Here is a 22,830-nt window from a genome sequence, read left to right as displayed (position 1 = left end):
ACCACTTGCTCCATGTCATGTATTTGCTTTCGCCTGCTTGGAACCCAGGGAAGGTTCTCTGTGAGTTGCAGGGACGTGAGACTCACCAGCTGCTCGACCTCCGGCCAAATCGGTCATTGCCCTCCATCCCGGCCACCTTCAAGACGCAGGTGTGAAGGAAACAAGAGAACAGAGCTGGAGTGAGCGTGCTATTTGATCAGCGGACAACAAATTTGCTTTCTGGCGAAGGATACTCGCGACTCTGCTTACCGTCCCCACGCTGCCAATGCCCCTGGGTAAAGTGGCAATGGTCACTCTCCGGAGAGAAGAGGGCTGTCCGGGGGCAGAGAGAGACATTGAGATCCTCCTCGGTTCCCGCCGTCTGTCAGACTCGCTGTCCTGACACCCAGGCACGGGGCCTTGGATGCCTTAAACAGGAGACCCGCTTTATCTTTGGGGGGAGCCTCAGGGGACCCCGGGGCCACTCCTGGTGAATTGGATGCCTGGGTGCCAAAGTGATGGTTCAATGCTCAGGTCCTGAAATTCGGTGCTGCCTGGGCATAGTAAAACTGTGAATCGTACTGGGGGCCATGTAGGTGTTGGGGATGGAACTTGGGGGGCTGCAGAACTCCTGGTTCACATCCAGAGCCCTTGCTCTAGTAAACTTTTTTTTTCTTTGGCTTTTTGGGTCACACCCAGCGATGCTCAGGGGTTCCTCCTGGCTCTGCACTCAGGAATCACTCCTGGCGGTGCTTGAGGGACCATATGGGATGCCGGGGATCGAACCTCCGTCGGCTGCATTCAAGGCAAACGCCCTCCCCGCTGTACTATCCATTCAGCCCCGAGTAATCTTATTTTTCAAAGGCCTCATTACTGCAAAATTTCTGTCCGGAAGTAGTCAACAAATCCAGTTAACCTTTCCCAGCATGGGATGACCATGAATTTGTGCCCATCAAATAAGGAATATAAGGTCTCAACTTCATTCGCTACTTCAATAGCTTTATTCAACTACTGTTAGGTTTGGCTAACAGTGGCGCTGAAGGTTGTCTCTCGGTGTTAAACCACTGGTATCCACTCTGAGGAGTTTATGATCTTTGCTCTTATTAATTTTGTTCCTATTTCCGGGAGAAAAATCTTTTCCTAGTTAACGGCAGCACGAGCATTTTTCCGTAACATTTTTATTCATTAACGTGTTCCCTAACATTTTCATTCCTGGCAGCCTGGAGCCTCACGGTTAATGCGGCCAAATTGATTTGTCTTTTCTCTTCTGCCACCAATTAAGCTTAGATTTCCCTCCAGCACAAGAAGAAATAACCAGGTGGTTGTGCTTATACTTCTCTCCGCCTCAATTTTTCCCCCTTTTAATACATTCAAGGATCAGTCCCTGGCCAGGCCAGGAACAGCCGCCACCGAGCACAGAGCCCTTGCAGGCACTGCTTGTGGCCCCAAACAAAACACATAAGGATGAACATGATTTTTGTTTGTTTGATTCTCCTGTGTCAGCCCCAGCAGCGCTTGGCATACTCTGAATTCTGTGCATGGGGTTCGCTCCGGAAGGTGCTTGGGTGACCTTGTGGTTCTAAGGATCACACCCGGGGCTCCCACAAGCAAACCGTGCATCCCAGCTCCGGGCTGTCTCCCTGGCCTGTGTAGGTTCTGAGGAATAGATGTGTTTATACAGCTGCCTTGATTTTTGCACCGGGAAGTGCCATATTATTATCAGTTCAAGTAAGTTTTACTTCAGGAAACAAATATCTTAAGTGTAGGGAAGATTTTATGTGAATCTTTTTAAAAAAAAAACCATCATCCCTAATTTGATTCTTAGGTTGAACATCAAAAATAACATACTGGAGGGTCAGTGAGACAGAACCGCAGATAAGGCTCTTGCCTTGTACACACTGATCCAGTTTCTATTCCTGAGCACAGAGCCACGAGTAAGCCCTGAGTACTACCAGGTGTGCCCCCCCAACCAAGATTAACAATAAATAGCATATTGGACTGGCATTAGCACATACCCTGCATTCACTCAAGTGAGTTTCCGCTCCAGCACTGCGTGGCCTCCTGAGCATGGCCGGGAGTGACCTAGAGTCCCCTGACCCCCCCTGAGTTTGCCCCTGGCAGACCTCAAGACCACAAGGATTGAGCATTACCACACCCTCAGGCCTGAGAACTGACCTGTGTGGTTGGCTAAATATCACCAGGAATGACCCTGGGGACCCCTAAGCACCACTTGGGAGCCCCCCCCCCCCAAACAACAACAGCAATAGCAAGGACACTGTAGACCAAGAGCCCTGGGTTTGATGAGGGTTCCACTCCTACGGGATCACAACTGCTTAAATTCTGCGGATGTGACTGTGCCCATCTGTGGAAAAAGGGCGGGATGGAATGATTTGAAAGTCGCTCACTCAGATCCCACGTAGAAATTCTACGAGAGCCTCATTTTCAACTTGATGCCAAGGCTGCTGGCTGCCTTTCAGCATCCTGTTCTCCCACTTCTTGTTGAGTAATTACAAATCCTTAGGGCTAGAGCAATAGCACAGCGGTAGGGCGTTTGCCTTGCACGTGGCGAGCCTGGCTGACCCGGGTTCGATTCCTCCGCCCCCTTGGAGACCCCGGCAAACTACCGAGAATTATCTTGCCCGCATGGCAAAGCCTGGCAAGCTCCCTGTGACATATTCGGTATGCCAAACGCAGTAAGAAGTGTCACAATGGAAATGCTACTGGGCCTGCTCAAGCAAATCAATGAACAATGGGAGGACAGTGACAGTGACAGGGTTTACCCAAACTTTCTAGAATAAAAACTGTATTTCCCTAGTTTTATTTCTGACCAGAGGAGAAAAAGGAAAATGTTACATGAGACTTCTAGGAAGTGCAGAGAGAGAAACGGAGGGAGAGAGGGAGGAAGGGAGGAAGGGAGGGGGGAGGAAGGGAGGGAGAGAGACAGAGAAACAGAGAGAGACAGAGATAGAGAGACAGAGACCCAGAGAGAGATGAGAGAGAGAGAGAGAGATGAGAGAGACAGAGAGAATGCAGAGCTGTTTCTTCTCTTTTCCCTGGGCTGTGACCCTGTGTGATGAGGCTGGGGGCTGAAAGCTTAAGCGTGGGGGAATGTTCTCACGGGTTCTGCAAAGCTGCCCTCACTGTCCGGCTGCCTCTGTCCAGGTCTGGTGGGGAGAGGAAGCCAGTCTTGACCCCCTCTCTCCCTGTTCAGTAATTTTATTTGACATGCAATACGGCAGGGATTCTGCAGGCCCACACTTATAAACACGCTTGCATGCCCGCGTTTCCCCCGCAGAGCCGAGCCGAGCTCTGAGTGACGGCGAAGTCGCCTCTCCTGGATCATTGGATCCAAACGTGCTACGCGGATTAGCAGTTACCTTGGAGTTTAGGGAAGACGAACGCTTTTTAAGCTGGCAGTCTTCTAAAGAGAAAGAAAAACATTTGCACGGATTAGGGCCACATCCCACAGGGAAGAAGCTAACGTTGCCTTTGCGGGCTGGGGGCCGCACCGCAGGGAGTGAGTCTCACCCCACAGTGCTCCAACCCAGCCAGTTCCCAGGCCTGTTATCAGACTATTTCCAGCTTTAGGTTAAGATACTTTGGATGGCGTCTTATGTCTCTCTGCATGCTAAACCCTCTAAACTCACTGCACCGGGATTATTTCTTAGAGGAACGCAAAGCCAATGAGTGCGGTCACTCCACTGGCCAGTGGGAGGCTGCTCAGCTCACCTCAGTGAGTCCAGTTAAGACTTTCATTCTTGGGGCCAGAGCGACAGTCCCGTGGGGACGGCGTTTGCCTTGCACGGGCTGACCGACCCGGGTTCAATTCCCAGCATCCCATATGGTCCCCCAAGCACCACCAGGAGTAATTCCTGAGTGCAGAGCCAGGAAGAACCCCTGAGCACTGCCAGGGATGGCCCCCAAAACCAAAATAAATAAAAGACATTTATTCTCATCTCAGCAAGCTAAATAGGGCTGCAGGTCATTTCTGAAAATCCCTTGTCTTCCAACCTGTTTTTCAGCTGATGTGTTACTTGTGTTCATCCTAGTAACACTAAGATCCTGTTTTTGTTTGTTTGTTTGTTTTAAAGCAATAGTACAGCAGTAGGGCGTTTGCCTTGCACACAGTCAGCCCGGCAGAGCCAGGTTCAATTCCTCTGCCCCTCTCTCAGAAAGCCCGGCAAGCTCTCAAGAGTATCTCGCTCGCACAGCAAAGCCTGGCAAGCTCCCCGTGACGTATTCAATATGCCAAACACAGTAACAACAAGTCTCACAATGGAGACGTTACGGCACCCGCTCGAGCAAATCGATGAACAACGGGAGGACAGTGACAGTTTTTTTTTTAATATAACCTGAACCTAAGGCTCATTCTATTTGGGGGGGAGGGGGAGGGAGTGGGAGTCACCTGCAACAATGAGGTGCTGAGCCTGGCTCTGTGCTTGGGGGAGCACCCGGGAGGTGCTTGGGGGACCCTATGTGGCCCCAGGGTACGAACCAGAGTGGGCTGCGTGCAAGGCAAGCTCCCTACCCACTGTACGATCCTGCCCCGTGCGCAGTGCTTCGTCTGAAGACACCAGAGAAACGAGGCCGAGTTAGAGACCCGCGGGCGCTCTCCCTTTCCTCACCTTCGTTTTCCAGAGGGTTGAACGACCTTTCGTTTCGCAGGAGGACCTGCTTGAGCTCCTCCAGCTCGGAGTGCTCCTTGGCGTACATCCTCTTGAGGTTCTCCACGTGCTGGATCATCACTTCCACGGCCTTGCTGACCCGGCTCTCCTGGAGAGGGAGCAAAAAACGGTTGTCCGTGGACGTGCCTCCTGCGGTGCCCACCGCAAAGAGGGCGCTCACAGATCCCCGCTGCCCCCGCGGGACACCCAATGACAAAGAGGCCTGGGACACACGCGTGGACCCAGAGGGAAGCAGGGCAGAAGAGGGGAGGGTGGGGACAGGATTCTGGCTAGTCGGAGCTCTGGTGACGAATGGCTGCAAGGCTAATCCCTGGGCAGTGGGTTTGCTGCCCCCAAAACTCCAAAGACTCTGCGACCTGGGGCTCCTCTGGGAGCCGACAGGGAAGCAGCGAAAACGCTTTTACAAATCTGGGTCAAAGGCATGTTGGCTCCTTTTCAGGCCAGCCAGGCGACTCTCTCTCTGCCGTGCTGGTGTACGGTGAGTGCTGGGTTCTAGAGAAATGGAAGCTGGTCCGTGGGCTGGGATAGGGATGCGGTCGGCGAGTGGCCGTGCAGACAGGGACAGACAGAAGCAGCCTGTCCGCTTTGGAATCCGGGGCTGGAGCGACGGGATAGCAGGGAGGGCACTGGCCTTGCACACGGCTGACCCCACTTCAATCCCTGGAGCCCCATCTGTTTTTCCTGAGCCTGCCAGGAATGATCCCTGAGCACAGAATCAGGAGAAAGCCCTGAGTACCACCGGGTGTAGCCCTCAAACAAACGGGAACAAGGAATCCGTCATCTGGGCCCATATCCCAGCCGTCACATCCTCCAGTTCCCGGACACGGTGAATGTCGCTTTCACACTCAAGGCCAGGAGGCCGGGAAGTTTCCTCTGGGACATGAACCATCCAAAAATGAAAGCCCTAAAACAATCAAACTGTTTTTTTTTAATTTGCTTTTTTGGGTCACACCCGGTGATGCACAGGGGTTATTCCTGGCTCTGCACTTTGGAATTGTACCTGGTGGTGCTCAGAGGACCATATGGGATGCTGGGAATCGAACCCGGGTCAGCCGTGTGCAAGGCAAACGCCCTCCCACTGTACTATCGCCCCAGCCCCCAAACGATCAACCTTGAAGCTGCCCCCAGTGAAAGAGCCGGGCACAGGCTCGGAGTTGGAGGCACACAGTCCCTGTCACTCCCCGCTGCGGGAGCAGAAAATCCAAACCCAGAAGCACAAAGAAAACGGAGGGCAAAGTCAAGAGGAGCCGCCCCGGGTTCCCAGGGTGTCTGCAGAGGCAAACAGCTGTGGAGTAACAGCTGTCTGAACCCGAGCCAGAACTCAGACGTGGGAGTGTGGGAGAGCAGGATGGGAGGGGGTCGAGTTTGTGGGGCTCTCTCTGAAGTTAGGGCGGGAACGACATAAAAAGACACAGAAAGGAGCAAGTCCAGGAGAGCCAATATCCAAAGAAGACGAATTTCAGGAAAGTATCCGGCATTTCAGAAAAGAGGCCAGAGAGCACAGGGTTAAGGAGCTTGCCTTGCACGTGGCTGACCCAGGTGCCACCCCAGCACCCCTGAGCCCTGCCAGGAGTAATCCCTGAGCACAGAGCTAGGAGTAATCCCTGAGCACTGTCAAGTATAGCTCTACCAAAAAAAAGCGCTAAATGTAAAACAGAAAATAATTCAAGAATATATTAGCATCTTGTGCTCACTTTGGCAGCACATATACTAAAACTGGAACAATACAGAGAAGATTAGCATGGCCCCTGCGCAAGGATGACACGCAAATTCGTGAAGCATTCCATATTTTTAGCACAAAAATTTGTAAGTCTACAACTGTACCTCATGGTGTCTCACTAATAAAAGTTTTTTTAAAAAAGAATATATTAGCATCTTAAAAACATCACTCAAGGGGCTAGAGCGATAGTACAGCAGGCAGGGCATTTGCCTTGCACACGGCTGAGCTGGGTTCGATTCCCAGCATCCCCCGAGCACCACCAGGAGTGATTCCTGAGTGCAAGGCCAGGAGTAACCCCTGAGCATCGCGGGGTGTGGGCTAGGGCTGGAGCGATAGCACAGCAGGTAAGGCGTTTGCCTTGCACGCAGCTGACATGGCCGATCCAGGTTCTATTTCTCCACCCCTCTCAGAGAGCCCAGTAAGCTACCTCGCCCGCACGGCAAAGCCTGGCAAGCTCCCCGTGATGTATTCGATATGCCAAACACAGTAGCAATAAGTCTCACAATTTGTTGTGAGACATTACTGGTGCCCGTTCAAGCAGATAGATGAACAACAGGAGGACAGTGTGACCCAAAAAGAAAAAAAGAAATTACTCAATTAAAAAAAATTAAAAATCCACTCAGTGGGTGATAATCCACCTGGGGAAGAAGGGAGAAAATAGGGAAAAAAAGGTCAAGAATCAGAATGGCTTCAGATTTTGATGGCAACCCTAGAAGTTTAGCAAAAAGGAAGCAAAGCAAGTAAGGTGCTCCAGGAAACGTCTCTTGCCTGGATCCAGCCCGGGTCGCCACTGAGCATGGCCCTGAAGACTATTCCAGAAACATCTCAAAAGGGCTCCCTCCTGCACTTTCCCCCTCAGGAAGTTCCTGGGTGAGAATTTCCACCACAATTGGGGGGGGGGGAGGAGGAGGGACGAGGGAAGCACAAGTGACAGGAGTGTCCACGTAAGCGTGTCCGAGATGGTCCGAGAAGAATCCGATGCTTAGTACTGCGGGACAGGGGCCGTCGGGAGAGGCTGAAAGTGGTGCAGAGATACGTAAATCGCCACCACGCAAATGACAATCCTGGCAAAACACAGTGACGAAACGCCGGATGAATTTGTGCAAAGAAGCCAACGCTGTCCCTGGTGCCGTGTCTGCTCTGGACGCCCTGGGCGTGGCCCTGGCCACACCTCCGAGGCTGCTGTGGTGTCACCCTCACTCTGTTCCCCTCAGGGCCTAGGACCTTCATTCCATGATCACAGCTCCTCGACAGCCTCAGCAACACCAGTTTCCTTCTTTACGCCATCCATCCCTGGACTGACACGGTGCCACCTTACTAGCTGGGTTTGTAAAATGATCAAGCATCTTGTCGTGTATTTGGAGATCTTCCTTGGGAAAACGTCCAACCAAGCACCAGGCCCGTTGGCTTTGTCTTTCTGTTGTTCAGTTGCCGGGTCCTTCTCCATAATCCCCCCACTCTCCCTCGGCAGGGGGCAGGTTCTCTTCACTTTCTAGAGGGTCCTTGGCAGACAGAGCCTTCCCGGCTGACGCCTCTCTCCGCTGCTGGGTTCTGAGCTGGGGGGGTCACGCTCTCTTCAGGCAAGCACTGACCGATCCCTGCTGTGTGTTGGGTGACCAGTGCTCAGGGGCCAGAGCAGTGGGCCCCACCAGGCCCTGCCTTTATGCCATGTTTATTCTGGGGGGAAGTGGGGAGAGAGCAACAGCGGGGGGCGGGGGGTCAGAGGTGCCGTGGGGAGCGCGCCCCTCCAGGCTGTCGGGGAAGTTGGGGGAGGGAGTCTAGTGGGAACAGAGAAGGAAGGGGTCCTGTGATGCGTCAACAGCACGAGGCATGCGGGCAGGGGTTGAGAGGTGGCCTGTTTGGAAGGGTTTGGGTCCTCTGCAAACAGCAGGGAGGGGCTGGAGCGATAGCACAGTGGGGAGGGTGTCTGCCTTGCATGAGGCAGACCCCGGTTCAATTCCCAGCATCCCATATGGTCCCTCCCCACCAGCACTGCCAGGAGTAATTCCTGAGTGCAGAGCCAGGAGTAACCCCTGAGCATCCCTGGGTGTGACCCAAAAGAAAAAAAATAACAACAGGGGAAGCTCTGGAAGACATTTGGGCCAGGGAGTGTTTTGCAGGGATTCCTCCAGCCCCGAGACTGTTGGGGATGTGGGCTGCACTTGGCGCCAGGGAGATCTTCTCAGAAGACCAGAGTGGGGGTTAAGGCCATGGGGGCACCGGAGGCCGGACACGGAGGAGGAAGAGCTCGCGTTGGCTGGGCTGGACCGCTTCCAGGGTGCCAGGCAGAGAGTGGATTTGCACCAGCAGCAAGAGGAGTAGATGCGAGGGCAGGTGCAGGGGCCTGGCCCGGGGCCATGAAGACAGGGTTTGGCTAGGGAAGAAGAGAGAAGGAGGGCGGGCAGACAGGGGTGCACTTCCTGCAAGGACCCTCCAGAACTGACCGCAAGGCACGGAGGGACAGTGGAAGCAGCTCTTTCCTCAGCACTCAGGAAGGGCAGCCTGTTGCTGTGGAAACGCAGGAAACGGGCCTCAGCAACAACCTGATTTTATTGTGCACATCTCCACCCTTAGGGCAGCACCAACATCAGCTTCTAGGAAGCGGTTCAAAGAGGAACTAGGATACTTGTGGGTAACCGACCATCAGACCACAGCAGGAAAATGGCCTCTCAGGAAATACATTGTGACAAGTTTGTTTGGATTTGGAGGGAAACAATGAAAGATTCCCTAACTGCCCTCAAAGGAATTTAAAATTTTTTTCTATGAATAATACAGCGAAGAGGCACACATAGGCTGTTTATTCTCGATGGTGTAGAGTGCAGCAGAGAAACGTTCTAGACTGATCATGTATAGAGGAGTGCTTGCATCATTTGTGATCTATTGAACCAATATAGGATACTAAAAAAATATCATGGTGTACATATTTATAACCACATGGGAATTAATTATGGATGAAAAAAAGTCCATTGCGTGAGTGCTCGAGAAAAGTAGATTTTAGCAATCACAAATTGGTTTTTACTGATTTATTTTCTCATCGTTCTATTTGCTGTTTCTCTCCATTTTGTTGGAGCAAGCCATAGAAAGTGAATTTGCTATGTGTCTAAGAGGGCAGGTTGGGTTGGAAGGAAAACTGGGGACATTGGTGGAGATTAGGTCACACTGGTGGTCATGGGACACTGAATGCCTGAAACAGCTACTGTGAACGACTTTTTAAATCACGGTGATTTAAAATTTAAAGTAAAATTTAAAAGAAAAGAACACCACAAAATTTTTACAATAACTACCACTGGCTAGTGATAGAGATTTTATTTACATTTGTATTTTCAATTTTTTTTCCCGTATTAAAAAGACTGTCTTATACCAAAAGCGTTCCTTTCAAACTTTCTCCTACAAAAAAAAAATCCTTCATCTCCAGGAAAATAAGTGCCTCGGTTAGCGTGACTGGGAGAAACGGGGATCAATTACCTGATTGATGGCCCCGAGCATCTCTGCCCGACTGGCCACCCGCTCCGTGCACTGTCTGAGGAACCCGATGCTCTTCTCCAGCTTCGTGACGATCTCCTGGGCCTGGTGGTCATCTTCACAAAGCGGCGCTAAGGACTGCACAGAGAGTCCGGTCAGCAATTCCCACACCCGCAGAGACACACAGGACAGGACATTGTCAGTGATCTCCAGGGAGGGTGCAAAGCAGCTGCCGGACCCCTAATGAAGGAAGCTGCATAAGGACCCTCTACGCTGCTTGTGCTGTAAACCAAGCAGGCGGCCGCAGTACCTTGTACGGCCAATCTCCACCCTTGCTTCCTCCCCAGATGGGCCCCTCTTCCAAATACATTAAACATGTTTCTTCTCAAAGCAGGAGGCTGGGGTCTGCCTCATGGATGCTCCTTAAGAGGTCACACTTAGGGGGCTGGAGTGATAGCAGGTAAGGTTTTTGCCTTGTATGCTGCCGACCCAGGTTCGATCCCCAGCATCCCATAGGGTCCCCCGAGCACCGCCAGGGGTAATTCCTGAGTACAGAGCCAGGAGTAACCCCTGTGCATCTCCAGGTGTGACCCCTCCCCAAAAAAAAAAAAGAAAAAAAATCTTCATCGAGTTTTGCCGGAGCGATAGCACAGCGGGTAGGGCGTTTGCCTTGCATGCTGCCTATCCAGGTTTGATTCCCAGCATCCCATATGGACCCCAAGCATTGCCAGGAGTAATTCCTGAGTGCATGCGCCAGGAGGAACCCCTGAGCATCACCGGGTGTGACCCAAAAAGCAAAAAAAAATGAGGTTACGCTTAGGGATGGCATTCATGAACTCTGTGAGTTTGAACTTTGAAGAACGGCTGCAAAAATTATGCTGCAGTTTAGATATGGTCCTGATAATTTTACTCGATGTTCCACTGGGGATAGAGTCTGATGTGGCTTGGAGAGGTGGGTGCACTTCTTTGCCGTAAGCCCATTTCTCTCGAGTTTGTGCCCGGATCCCAAATGACGGCTCCCCGGAAGGGGAAACAGCCTTCTCAGCAGAGCAGGGAGGGAGGCAAGAACAGCAAATTTGGATGCCAACAAATGATGGCTTGTTAGGTGTGTGGTCACGAGCCAATGTATTAGACCTGCCCAGATCTAAAATACCAAAAATATTGGTGGGAGGTATCATTATTTTGTATATCATTAAAGAAAAACGTATGTTCTGACAACAAAAACACTGATTGTACATTGTACAGCTATTGTAGGAATGTTTCCAATGCCAATCGTAGTGATTTGCTGTTTCTGATTCCATCACCCAGAGACAGGGATACTACGATAGAAGAAGTAAGCTCTGGAAATGTGTTATCACCTATTAGGTGCCCAACAAGTAGTAGCCACTTCTGAGACAGACGTGTCTGCGGTGTGGCTGGACTCTTGGTCACCTACTGGAAAGGGCATCACTAGACGTGGACTTTACTACCCATGGTTAAACAATCACCTTCACTGGGGAAGGGACAAGGAGATGATGGTTGTTATAGGGAGCTTGCCTTGCACACAGCCGACCTGGGTTCAATCCCTGATACCCTGTGTGATCCCCTGAGCCTGCCAGGAGCAAACCATGAGTATCGAGCAGGAGTAAGCCCTGAGCACTGCTCGGGGTGGTCTAAAAACAAATAAACAAAATTTTAACAGCCAGCAAATTTGTGAGAATGAGGAGTAAGTACAAGGATTAGGGCAATTTCTTTGCATGCAACTAAGCCAACAGTGCATGGGGTTCTTTGAGCACTGCTTAGGATTACTCCTGAGCACAGAAGTGGGAGTAGTCTCTGGTAGTGCTCAGAGACTACTCCCAAATTCACCCCTCCCAAAAAACCAAAAAGACATGATACCAAAAAAATAGGCTAAAATCAGATATGAATAATAAAAAAATGTAAAAATCCTCATAAAATACTAGCAAACGGCTCACTCTTGGAACTCAAGGAAGTTTCAAAGGTGAGAACTGGCCAGTCTAACTCACTGAAGAAAGGGCAAAAATGACCCGATTATTCAAATTGATGTGGAAAAGCATTTAACGAGATTTATTACATCCCATAATTTTAAAAAAGTCATAATAAAACAATGTTTAACTAGAGCTAGAAGGAGCAGGGTAAGCTGATAAGACGGTCTTCAGAGACCCGTGCCACCACTCACCCCTAGGAGCGCCAAGCAGTTGGTGATCTCCTTCTTCAGATTTTCTTCGGCCAGGTCGCGGGCTCTTTCCTCAAGCTTCACTCTTTTCTCCAAAGTGAACCCGTCACACTTAAAGCCCAGAGATAATCTGAGAAACTCGGCCTGTTGTCAAAATAAAACACAGGGGCCGGAGAGATAGTACAATGGGTGGGGAGCTTGCCTTGTGCCTGGCCGACCTGGGTTCAATCCCTGACGCCACACAGGGTCCCCTGAGGCCTGCCAGGAGTGATCCCTGAGTACAGGACTGGGAGTGAGCTCTGAGCACTGCTGGGTGTAGCCCAAATTAAAAAAAAAATAGTAGAAGTAAGGGTGAGAGATAGTGAGCTAGCAGAGTGGGTAAGGCACCTGCCTTGCCTCCAGGGACCTGGGTTTGATCCCTAGCCCCTAGAGAGATCCCTGAGCCCGGCCAGGAGTGACTCCTGGGTGCAGAGCCAGTCTGAGCAACACAGGATGCCCCCTGACACTGCACAGCCACCAAGACAAGAGGCACCAACTGAACGAAAGTGGGGTCTACTGACAGCTGGGTCTGAGAAAACGTTTTTGTTTTTCTCTTCTGTTTTCAGACCATACTTGGTGGCAACATGTGACTCAGAACTCAGGGCTCACCGGGTGGTCTTCAGGGGTCCGTGCAGTGCCAGGGATCCAGCCTGGGTTTTCCACATACAGAACACAAGTCCAGCCCCCCCCACCCCGCCCCCGAAACACCGTCTTCCAAATTAAAGGGGAAAACAGACTCACCTCCACCTCCTTCTCATTCACAGAGGTGCTGCAAGATAAGAAGGGATTTATTGCAATGCAATGCTGTTGGGTAGAAAAAAAAAAAACCCGCTCGCTCGCTCCTGGGAGGGGGACTTACTTGTCACTTGGCTTGAAGTTAACCGACTTGGCAGGGGAGATGGCGGGGTCTGGGGAAAGACAGTGACATGTGTTGTTTGGTTGATCAGGGTCCCAGCTGCCCGCGTGGAATGCCACCCGCCCTCGCCCTTCACAAAGGCACTTTATTGAAATCGGGCCGAGACGTTAACCAGCAGGAAGGCCGTCATCAGGAAAATACAACCTGGGGGGCAGGATGGCAGTGACCTTTCATCCTCAGGCTCACACGTGGCCAGTGGCCAGTGTGAAACGTGAGGGTGCCAGAGGCCAGGGCGGCACGCACACCCTCCCTTGCAGCTGACTGGGCATGGGATCCGGCTTTGCTAGAAGCGGAAGTGAGCCCAGCCCCGGGGGCGGGAGGAGGGGGATTGTAGCAGCAACAACCAGGCCCTCAAACTTGGCATTGAGCGTTTCCTCCATGGTGGACTTGTTTGTGTGTGTGTGTGTGTGTGTGTGTGTGTGTGTGTGTGTGTGTGCTCATTCTTTCCTGTTTTGGAGGGCCACAGCCAGCAGTACTCGGAGCTGACTCCTGACTCTGCACTCAGGGCTCCCTCCTGGTGGGCTCAGGGGACCGTATGTGGTGCTGGGGGGTGACTCCGGGCAAGTGTTCCCCCCCGATAGGTTATTCTTCTGTCCCCGTGACTCATTCCTCCTGCTATGCTGATGACCAGGCTGTGACTTGAAGTGTGTGAACTCTACAAAGTTTTGGTGGGTCCACAAGCCGGTAGCCCAAAGCCTGCCTTGAACCCGCTAGCCCATCTGAAGGAGGCTCCATGGGCCAGAGCAATAGTACAGTGGGTAGGGCATTTGCCTTGCATGCGGCCCACCTGGGTTTGATTCCCAGCATCCCATATGGTCCCCCCCCCCACCAAGCACCACCAGAAGTAGTTCCTGAGTGCAGAGCCAGGAGGAACCCCTGAGCAGAGTTGGGTGTAACCCAAAAAGCAAAAATTGAATAAAATAAAATAAAATAAAATAAAATAAAGGAGGCTCGGCGGGGAGGGCAGCCAATTAGAGTTCTTGCTTCTCTCTGGCTTGTTCACTCGGGGGAGAGATGACAGTGGTCACTAAGCAGAGCTTAGACTTTGTGCCCACCCCGCCAGGGCTGGCACAGATCCAAGTTCCCACAGGGCCCGAGTCACTTGGATCCTCAGGGACCCGACAGTCTCTGCAGGTGACCCCAGGGCCGTGACACCAGTTCTTTACAGACAGAAACACCCGATTGGCAGGCGCCATCGCAGCCCTTGGGAAAACCCCCCAGAAGCGCAGGGCCGAGTTCCCACGGGTGCAGGGGCCGGGCGGGGAGAACGGGCATTACCTCCTACCACACTTTCTTTTTTCGGTTCCTCCATTGTTCCAGGCTCCGCTTGGGCTTCCTAAAACCATAAAAACCATTTTTTTCCAAACGTTTTATGGCTGTGCGGAGAACAGAAATCTTTCGGGAGCTGCTGTTCCCACTTCCTGTCCCTGCCTACCCCGGCCTGCCCAGCCAGCAGGCGGCTGTCCCCAGGGGCATCGGGGAAAACAGGCCTGGCCAGGGCTGGGCCTCCAGTCTAGGCCTGGAGGACAGAAAAGCCACCAGAGACCGAAAATGGGACTCAAGTTCTGTCGGCAACGTTCATCCCCAGAGAAGAGAGATGAAAGTAAGTCCTCGCTGGCAGAAGGAGACAGCGTGACACGGACACCCGTCTGGGCTGGGGGGCCGGTGGGGGAGGGCCGAGCATCAGCAGGGCTGCAGCCTCCTCCTGAATCTCGGACGGGCAAGCAGACTCTGAGACGGTGTTCTACTGGGCTGCTCGCCGACCCACACCGTGCCCCCCGCTATCCAAAGCTGAAACTCACTGCATGTGATTTCCTAAGTGGGGGGTCAGGCGTGCCGCTACCATTGATTCCTGTGCAAAATGGTTCATCTGACTTTTCCTAAGAGGCCACAAAGAGGCCGTGGAACCACTGAAGGGCGCTGCCAGGGTCATTCCTGAAGATGCTCGGGGCCACCTGGGCTCCTTCTGACACACCCTGGGGAGCCGGGGAGGGAGGGGCTGGGAATTGAGCTCCGGGCTTCAACCCACACTGGGCACCTGCTCTGTGAGTTGGGTCAGAGCCCCAGCCTGTTAGCATTCTCAGACCCCAAAGAACCTCTCACATCAGCCTTGATAGGAGCGCCCCACTTTGGGATAGCAAGGGAAGTCTGCATCTAGGCAGTGTCCCGGGAAAAGCAAAAGGTATACCACAACTTTATAGGAATCACTATTGTCACTGTCACTGTCACTGTCCTCCCGTTGTTCATCGATTTGCTCGAGTGGGCCCAGTAACGTCTCCATTGTGACACTTGTTACTGTGTTTGGCATATCGAATACGTCATGGGGAGCTTGCCATGCTGCGCGGGCAAGATACTCTCAGTAGCTTGCCAAACTCTCCAAGAGGGGCGGAGGAGTCGAACCTGGCTCAATCAGGCTGACCGCGCGCAAGGCAGATGCCCTACCACTGTGCTATCGCTTCAGCCCAGGAATAACTATTAATAAATAAATAAATAAATAATAAATAAATAAATAAATATTCAACGCTCTCAGGAAGATTCCATAAACAATAAGTCTAAGACAACATTCCTTCATCATCGCCCTGTGGATAGCGCATCAAAAAAGATTTTGGTCAAACGTTACAAAGGCCAGTGAAAAAGTCTCAGGTTTTCTGAACCCCACCTCACCCCCCTCTGTGAGGTCTCAACCAGCCTCAACCTCCCCGCCTCTGCCTATCTTTGCTGTCCCAGCATCCCCAGAGCAGCCCGGGGGGGGCGGGGTCTCGCCTCCCGCGGGTGACCACTGCACCACACAGCACCCTGAGGAACCTGCCTGGCCCAGCACAGCCAACTCCCACCACCAACCTCGCCGAGGTATCTCGAAGGTCCATTTTCAGGGCCTGGAAACAGACTATCTAGAAAAATCTAGAAACATCCAGCGCTGGTGGGGGCAGGCAGTAGAAGAAGCTGCCACATACTGCTAACGGGAATGCAAATGAGACTGCGTGGGAAAGCGGGGTGGAGATGTCTCACCCTCCCGGGTGACCCAGCACTCTGCTACTGTGGGTCTACTCTGATGGCAGCGACAACCAGCCTCACAGAGAGTCACAACCTGGATCCAGAAACAACCCACGTGCCAGGCAGCTGGGTGGGTAGAAGCGTTGTGGGGGCATCACGCACCTCAAAGGAAAGATGAATGGATGGCACAGGGGGTCACTGAAGGGAAATAAGTCTGAAGGAGAAAGACAGCTAGAGAGTGACCTCACGGTGGGCGAGGAAATGAGGAAACTCAGAGACATGGTGAGGGAGGGGACGGCGTGTGCTGAAAACAAGGGATGAATGCTGACCACACCACAGAGGAAGGGGTTGGTGGTGGCAGGGTCGGGTACTTCGGTGGTGGGCCTAGTGCGATGACGTGGACCCCGGAAACAAACATTGACACTCTGTGACGCTTGCAAAACAGAACCCACAAGGAGCCAAACTAAGTCAGCCGCCCTCCGTATAAAATTGACGGAGGTTGGTCAGGTGGGAAAATGGCCCCCACACCTTTCCCTGCCTGGCCGGCATGGTTCTTCCTGCCTGAGTATTTCCATCACTGAGTAAATGTTTCTCTCCTCTAACTTGAGCGTCTTTTTAAGACAAAGAGGGCCGCCTCTCACGGATGGGATGACTCGTCCTTGGAAACACTTGTCCAGCCACACTGAAGAACTCATTCCCTGTAGGCCTTTGATGCGCACATGGGCCAATGAATGAACGAACAATTGAATGAGCCAAGGGGAGCAAGAATAACCTGTTTGCTATCAGCCAGTTCTGGCTCTGATTGCATGAAATGACCTTGAACAAGTCAAGGGTACTTCGACATATGGACACAGTTCCACGGGCCTGCCGGCTACTCTGTGCTGGGCACACAGGAGACCCTCTCCGCCCCACTCCCACCCAACACTACTGGGTGTGACCCCAAAGCTTTATCAAAAAATGACTAAGGTGGGGCAAGAGTGATGACACAGTGGGTAGGGCATTTGCCTTGCATGTGGCCAACCCAGGTTCGATTCCCAGCATCCCATATTGTCCCCTGAGCACCACCAGGAGTAATTCCTGAGTTCAGAGCTAAGAGGAACCCCTGTGCATCGCCGGGTGTGACCCAAAAAGACTAAAGAAACATCCGATGAACCCCCTAGTATTGTTGAAAGGCTTTCTTGAAGGGGAATTGGGGGTGAGGGGTGCAGTGTTTGGGCCACGGCTGCTCAGGGTTACTCCTGGCTCTGTGCTCAGGGGTCACTGCGGCCAATGCTGGGAACCCAATGGGGCGGCAGCAACCAAGTGCTCCGGCTCTCGCTCTCTCTCCAGGCCCAGCGTCTGGGCAAGGTGCGAGGGGCTCCCGCAGCTGAGACTCAGCCAGAAGCTGGGACCTTTCCTGGCCTGTGCCCGTGTGTCCTCACCTGAGGTGATGTGGCTGCCGCCTCGCTCTCGGAGGAGACCGGGAGGGCACGGCCGTCGTTGGACGCTGGACTGCAGCCTGTGAGAAAGGAAGCCGGCGCGTCAGGGGGGTGGGGAGGAAGAGGGGGAGGGGACGCACAAAGGGTCATGGCAAAGGCCCCTGGGGGACTGTCACTGTCACTGTCCTCCCATTGTTCATCGGTTTGCCCGAGCGGACCCAGTAATGTCTCCATCGTGAGACTTGTTGTTACTGTGTTTGGCATATGGAATACACCACGGGGCCAAATGACTTTTTTTTTTTTTTAACGATACTTTGGGTCTCGTGGCTGCTCCCATTCGTGGTTCTGATGCTCCACTTCTGCCCCTCCAGGGGCGCTGAGCCCTAGAAGGTCCTGTGGTTGGTGGCTGGATTCAGAAGAGAGTTTCTCTAGGGGCTGGGGAAAGTACAGCAGACACCAACCCGGTTCGATTCCCAGCACTCCCTAGGAGTGGCCCTGGAGGGCCCCAGGACTTCTGAGCACCTCTTGGGACCCTGCACCAGACCACCACAACCCAGAATCAGGATTTTCCTTAAAAGGCCAGAGGGAAAGGGAGGGGGCAAGAATGTTCCCACCAAGTGGCAGCTGGCTGCCACCTTCCTCTGACACAGGCTTCCCGGCATCGATGTTCCTTCCACGCCCCGGGCCCTCTCCAGTCCCTTTCGGAGGGGACTTTGTGTTCTTTTAGGAAACGGAATGAGTGGAATTAGGGAGACTCAGGGAAGGACGGACGTGCCTTTGGGATGTTAGTGGCTTTTTGTTACCTTGACACACGGGTGTGTATGAATGATGAAGTCAAGGTGGGTACCAGAGCACGAGCCCCTCCCAATCAGCCTCTGCCCCACGGGAAACGCCCCTCAAGAAGGAACCGCTTCCGGTCCTGCTGGTCCTTCCTGCCCGGCCGGCTCCCGGGGTCTCCTTCACCAGCCCCAGAAGGACACAGGTGAATGCAAGGGCCAGAAGGTCAGCACAGCGGCCAGCAGCCAGGGGCAGGTTCTGCTCTTATTTTGTGATTTTTGCTATTGTTGTGGGGCCACACCTGGTGGTCCTTGGGTGAGGAGGTCAGAGGTACCCGGGATGGAAGCCGGTACGGGGAGGCCTGAGCTGCCCCCTGACTTCTTTTTTGTTTTTTTCTCTCTCTTTTAAAGAAAATGGTCATTAAAGGAGGCATTTTATTTATTTATTATTTTTAGTTCACACATTTTATAAGAACATAAGAATAAACTGGCGTGGGGCTAGCGTGCTAGCACAGTGGTAGGGAGCTTGCTTTGCACACAGCCAACCTGGGTTCAGTCCCTGGAGTCCTGTATAGTCCCCACGAAGTGGTCCCTGAGAAATTTCTGAGCACAGAGCCAGGAGCGAGCCCTGACACTGTCTGGTATGCCCACCCCCACCCCCAACAACAATCCGAAAAGAATAAACTGGTAACCATGTTCATATCTCTCTTGAAGAGAAACAACTTTTCCCTACAGACATTTTCTTTTAGTTGTATATGCCAAACACAGTAACAAGAAGTCTCACAATATTACTGGGCCCGCTCAAGCAAACTGATGAGCAATGGGAGGACAGTATTACAGTGCTTTAAAATTTAGGACCCATTATTGAAAAATCATATGGTTCATAAAACAGAGTACATGTCTATGGTGAAAATTCTCTTCCCATTCAGGCACCCTACAGACAATGTTGATCATTTTTGTTTCCCCTACTAGAGACATTTTATGTTCACTTAAAAACTTCCCTATCTGGGGCTGGAGTGATAGAACAGCAGGTAGGGCATTTGCCTTACACGTGGCCAACCCAGGTTCGATTCCCAGCTTCCCATACGGTCCCCCGGGCACGGCCAGGAGTAATTCCTGAGTTCAGAGTCAGGAGGAACCTCTGTGCATCACCAGGTATAACCCCAAAAAGCAAAAAAAAAAAAACCCTTCCCTATCCTTCCAGTTTTCATAAAATGTGCACCTTTTCTCTCTTAATAAATAGCTCCTTGAGGACAGAGAAATAGTACAGGGGTTAAGTTGTATGCAGCCTTGTACAGAGGCAAATGGGCTTCAATCTCTGGTTCCCCATGTGGCCCCCAAGTCCTGCCAAAAGTGATCCCTCTAATGGGGAGCCAGGAGTCAGCCCTGAGCACCACCAGATGTGACTCTAAAACAAAACCAAAAAAAAAAAAAACAATTCTCCGATATGATTACAAGAGAAAAGTTCCCTAAGATATGTTCCATATTTCATTTTATGCCAATAAAACTACTGATTATTAACTCTTCTACGAAGAGTGAACTGGCATCAATATTTTTGTATCACAGAGAATGCTGCAGTAAAGAGACTTGACAGCATGCAATTATAAATATGCAGATCCAGAATAAATTCACAGAAGCCGAGCTGCTGGGTCTCAAGCTAGAAATGTTTAATATTAGGGCTGCCAGGGACACATTTTCCTCCACATAATTACAACCATTTAAGTAGGGCAAAAGAGACAGTCCAGGAGATAAAGAGCTAGTCCAGGGCATGGGCTGACCTGGGTTCTATCACCGGGACCCTATGTGGTCTCCCTTGAGCACTGCCCAGAGTGATCCCTGAGTGCAGAGCCAGGAGGAACCCCCGAGCACCAGAAGGAATAGCCCCCAAAACCAAATAACTAAATTTCCCCCAGACACGCATGGAAATGTTGCCCTCCTGGCCGCTGTCGAGGGAGGGGTGGCGAGCCGGTTTTGCGTCTTTGTCTGGGGCTCGTGAGAAAGGGCTCTGGACGTGATTTCCATCCGGGCAGCGTGAGGCGTTTGCTTCAGTGATGGGCTCCGTTTCCACAGCTCGGCACATCTGCCTTAGTGCCTGGATCTCAATTCTCAACAACCAGGTTTTTGTTATTGTTGTTTGTGTTTGTTTGTTTTTGCTTTTTGGGTCACATCCAGCGATGCTCAGGGGTTTCTCCTGGCTCTGCACTCAGGAATTACCCCTGGTGGAGCTCAGCGGACCATATGGGATGCTGGGGATCGAACCCGGGTCGATCGCATGCCAGGCAAATGCCGCTGTGCTATGGCTCCAGCCCCTCCCGACGCCCAGTATGAGAACTCAGGTGCATTTCCCTGGCATGGCTTTGGGGTGGGTGCGCAGGGAGGCTCTGAGCCCCTGGTTCTCGGGTCACCGTGCTCTCCCGGCCCTCCTGCTTCAGGGGTTCCCGACTTACCGGGTCTGTGTTCCCCTTGTCAGGAAGAAGATCAGAACCTGGACAGCTGCTTTTTTGAGTTTGGTTGGTTTGAGTTTGGGGCCACACCCAGTGGTGCTCAGGGATCACTCCTGGCCTGGCTTGGGGGACCCTATGCCAGGGATCTAACCCAGATGGGCTTCAGGCAAACGCCTTGACCCCTGTACTATCTCTCCAGCTCAAAATCCATCTTTGGAAAAAAAAAACCCAAAACGAACAAACAGGAAATGTCATTCGGTGGCACCAGAGGCTGCTCCCCACCCGCTGTGGCTCCGTACCCCCCTACCCACCAGAGGGCAGTGTCCCCCACCTGGGAACAGGCGCTGATGGATTCTGAGACTTTACAAGGCAGGAGACTCTTCCCGACCACCAGCTGAGAACCAGCCACACTCCCACTCACTTTTTTTGTTGTTGTCACCAGAGAATACATGCATCCATCAATATTAGCATTAATATTAATACAATATAGCTTCAGGGGGGATGCTAACATTCTCATCTGTGAGGCTGGATGGAGACCCAGAGAATACATGCATCCATCGATATTAACTGCACTGTCCTCCCGTTGTTCATCAATTTGCTTGAGTGGGCACCAGCAACATCTCACAACAAATTGTGAGACTTGTTGTTACTGTTTTTTGGCATATCAAATACGTCACGGGGAGCTTGCCAGGCTTTGCCGTGTGGGCAAGATACTCTCAGTAGCTTGCCGGGCTCTCCGAGAGGGGCAGAGGAATCGAACCCGGGTCAGCCAGGTCAGCTGTGTGCAAGGCAAATGCCTTACCTGCTGTGCTATCATTCCAGCCCATCAATATTAACATTAATATTAATACAATAAAGCTTCAGGGGGGATGCTAACATTCTCACCTGGGAGGCTGGACGGAGACCCTCAGCGCTTGGATACCTTGTTCCCCAACGCCGTCTCCCACTGAGCGACCCAGCCAGTTAAACCCGCGTCTGGGGTGGTTTCAGATGGAAACTGAGCCAGCCCGGCAGCTTACCTCTGATCTCTGTCTCAGCCGCCGCTGATCTCGAAGTCTGTTTCTCACCGCCGAGTGATTTACGATCAAGGTCACCAGATGCCATATTCAAAGTTTCTGATCCTGAGCCTAGCAACAGGAAGAAACTCGCTGCTGCCTGAATACTTTGCAAAAGGAGGATTTGCCTACGTGCCTTTGATTGGCGCACGTACACACACACACACACACACACACACACACACACACACACACACAGAGTCCTGGCAGCACGCTGAGGGGTACTCACCAGTGGCAGGGACAACGCCCTCTATGGAGGAAGATGGTGCAGGCACCGTGGAGGGCTCCCTGCAGAGAGAGTACAAGAGTCTTGGGCCCCAAGAATTCTCCTAAAAGCCAACCCAACACAAGGACAAACTGCACCCAAGAGGCAAACCTGGATGGCAGGGCGCTCTCAGAAGCCGCGGGCTCCCCGCCATTCTCCTTAAGGAAGAGAGAAAAAGAGAGCGAGAAACAAGATCAACAATTTGACATTTTCTATCCCAGAGAGGGTTTGTTTGAAGCGAGTATTTTCAAACGCATGTAAATGGACTGGTGTTGACTTTGCTCTCTGGGAGCCAAGATGGAAATGAGGAGAGAGAGGGGCTAGGTCGCCGTCTATACAGCCCTGGCAAGTGGGCATGACCCCGCAAATCCAGTGTTAAGTATCCTTCCAGCCTGATATTTAAAGAAAACCTGATAAAAATTCTAAACCTAAAGGGCAGGGAGAGTTTATTCCATACATGCAGTCAAGTTCTCTTGAGCTGGCCCCCATTTTGCATGGGCTTGACCCAACCTTTCTATTTCTGGAAATGTGACTCAGCCTGAAACTGTTGACCCAGTGATATTTAAATGGCCCTCGATTGTCTAGCTCGACATGGCATATATCATGCTAATCCTGCTCTCTCGGAGATTTGGGAGATTACCTCGAAGGCAGCGGCAAGAACTTGGGGTTCAAACGAGCTGAACAAGACCCTGCCCCTAACCTGTCCTCACACGTCCCCACACGTGAACTTTGTGACTGTCACGGGCTCCTTGGCTGTCGGACAGACCAGTTCCTTTCTTCAGGTTCCCAAAAAAAATACTTTTTGAATTTTGGGAAAATATTAAAAAAAATAGTTTTTGAATTTGGGGAAAGGTCATAGGTACTTTTTAATTTAGTCTATTTGGGTAGGGGGGTTGGTCCC

The 22,830-nt window shown here is 52.0% G+C and overlaps 1 protein-coding gene and 1 non-coding gene across 2 annotated transcripts in view; one reads left to right on the top strand and one right to left on the bottom strand.

The window, feature by feature from the left end:
* IRAG2 (inositol 1,4,5-triphosphate receptor associated 2) overlaps window positions 1–22,830 on the bottom strand; it is a 37,255-nt gene that overhangs the window by 3,390 nt on the left and 11,035 nt on the right. Inside the window, exons 2-14 of the mRNA XM_056134625.1 lie at window positions 22,041–22,087; window positions 21,894–21,952; window positions 21,629–21,736; window positions 17,393–17,469; window positions 14,256–14,313; window positions 12,921–12,969; window positions 12,803–12,830; window positions 12,026–12,166; window positions 9,850–9,984; window positions 4,605–4,752; window positions 3,357–3,400; window positions 250–312; window positions 87–136 (exon numbers count right to left, since the gene is read on the bottom strand). Of these exons, the coding sequence (XP_055990600.1) occupies window positions 87–136; window positions 250–312; window positions 3,357–3,400; window positions 4,605–4,752; window positions 9,850–9,984; window positions 12,026–12,166; window positions 12,803–12,830; window positions 12,921–12,969; window positions 14,256–14,313; window positions 17,393–17,469; window positions 21,629–21,736; window positions 21,894–21,952; window positions 22,041–22,087 (1,007 nt within the window). The remainder of the gene's footprint in view (window positions 1–86; window positions 137–249; window positions 313–3,356; window positions 3,401–4,604; window positions 4,753–9,849; window positions 9,985–12,025; window positions 12,167–12,802; window positions 12,831–12,920; window positions 12,970–14,255; window positions 14,314–17,392; window positions 17,470–21,628; window positions 21,737–21,893; window positions 21,953–22,040; window positions 22,088–22,830) is intronic.
* LOC130042485 (U6 spliceosomal RNA) lies at window positions 6,351–6,457 on the top strand. The gene has a single exon (XR_008795234.1). It is a non-coding gene; the product is annotated as a U6 spliceosomal RNA (small nuclear RNA).

The sequence above is a fragment of the Sorex fumeus genome, unplaced genomic scaffold, assembly GCF_029834395.1.
Source record: "Sorex fumeus unplaced genomic scaffold, SorFum_2.1 ptg000100l, whole genome shotgun sequence".
NCBI classification, from domain to species: domain Eukaryota; kingdom Metazoa; phylum Chordata; class Mammalia; order Eulipotyphla; family Soricidae; genus Sorex; species Sorex fumeus.
The sequence above is the reverse complement of the archived record's forward strand: the minus strand, read 5'-3'. Positions and strand labels throughout refer to the sequence as shown.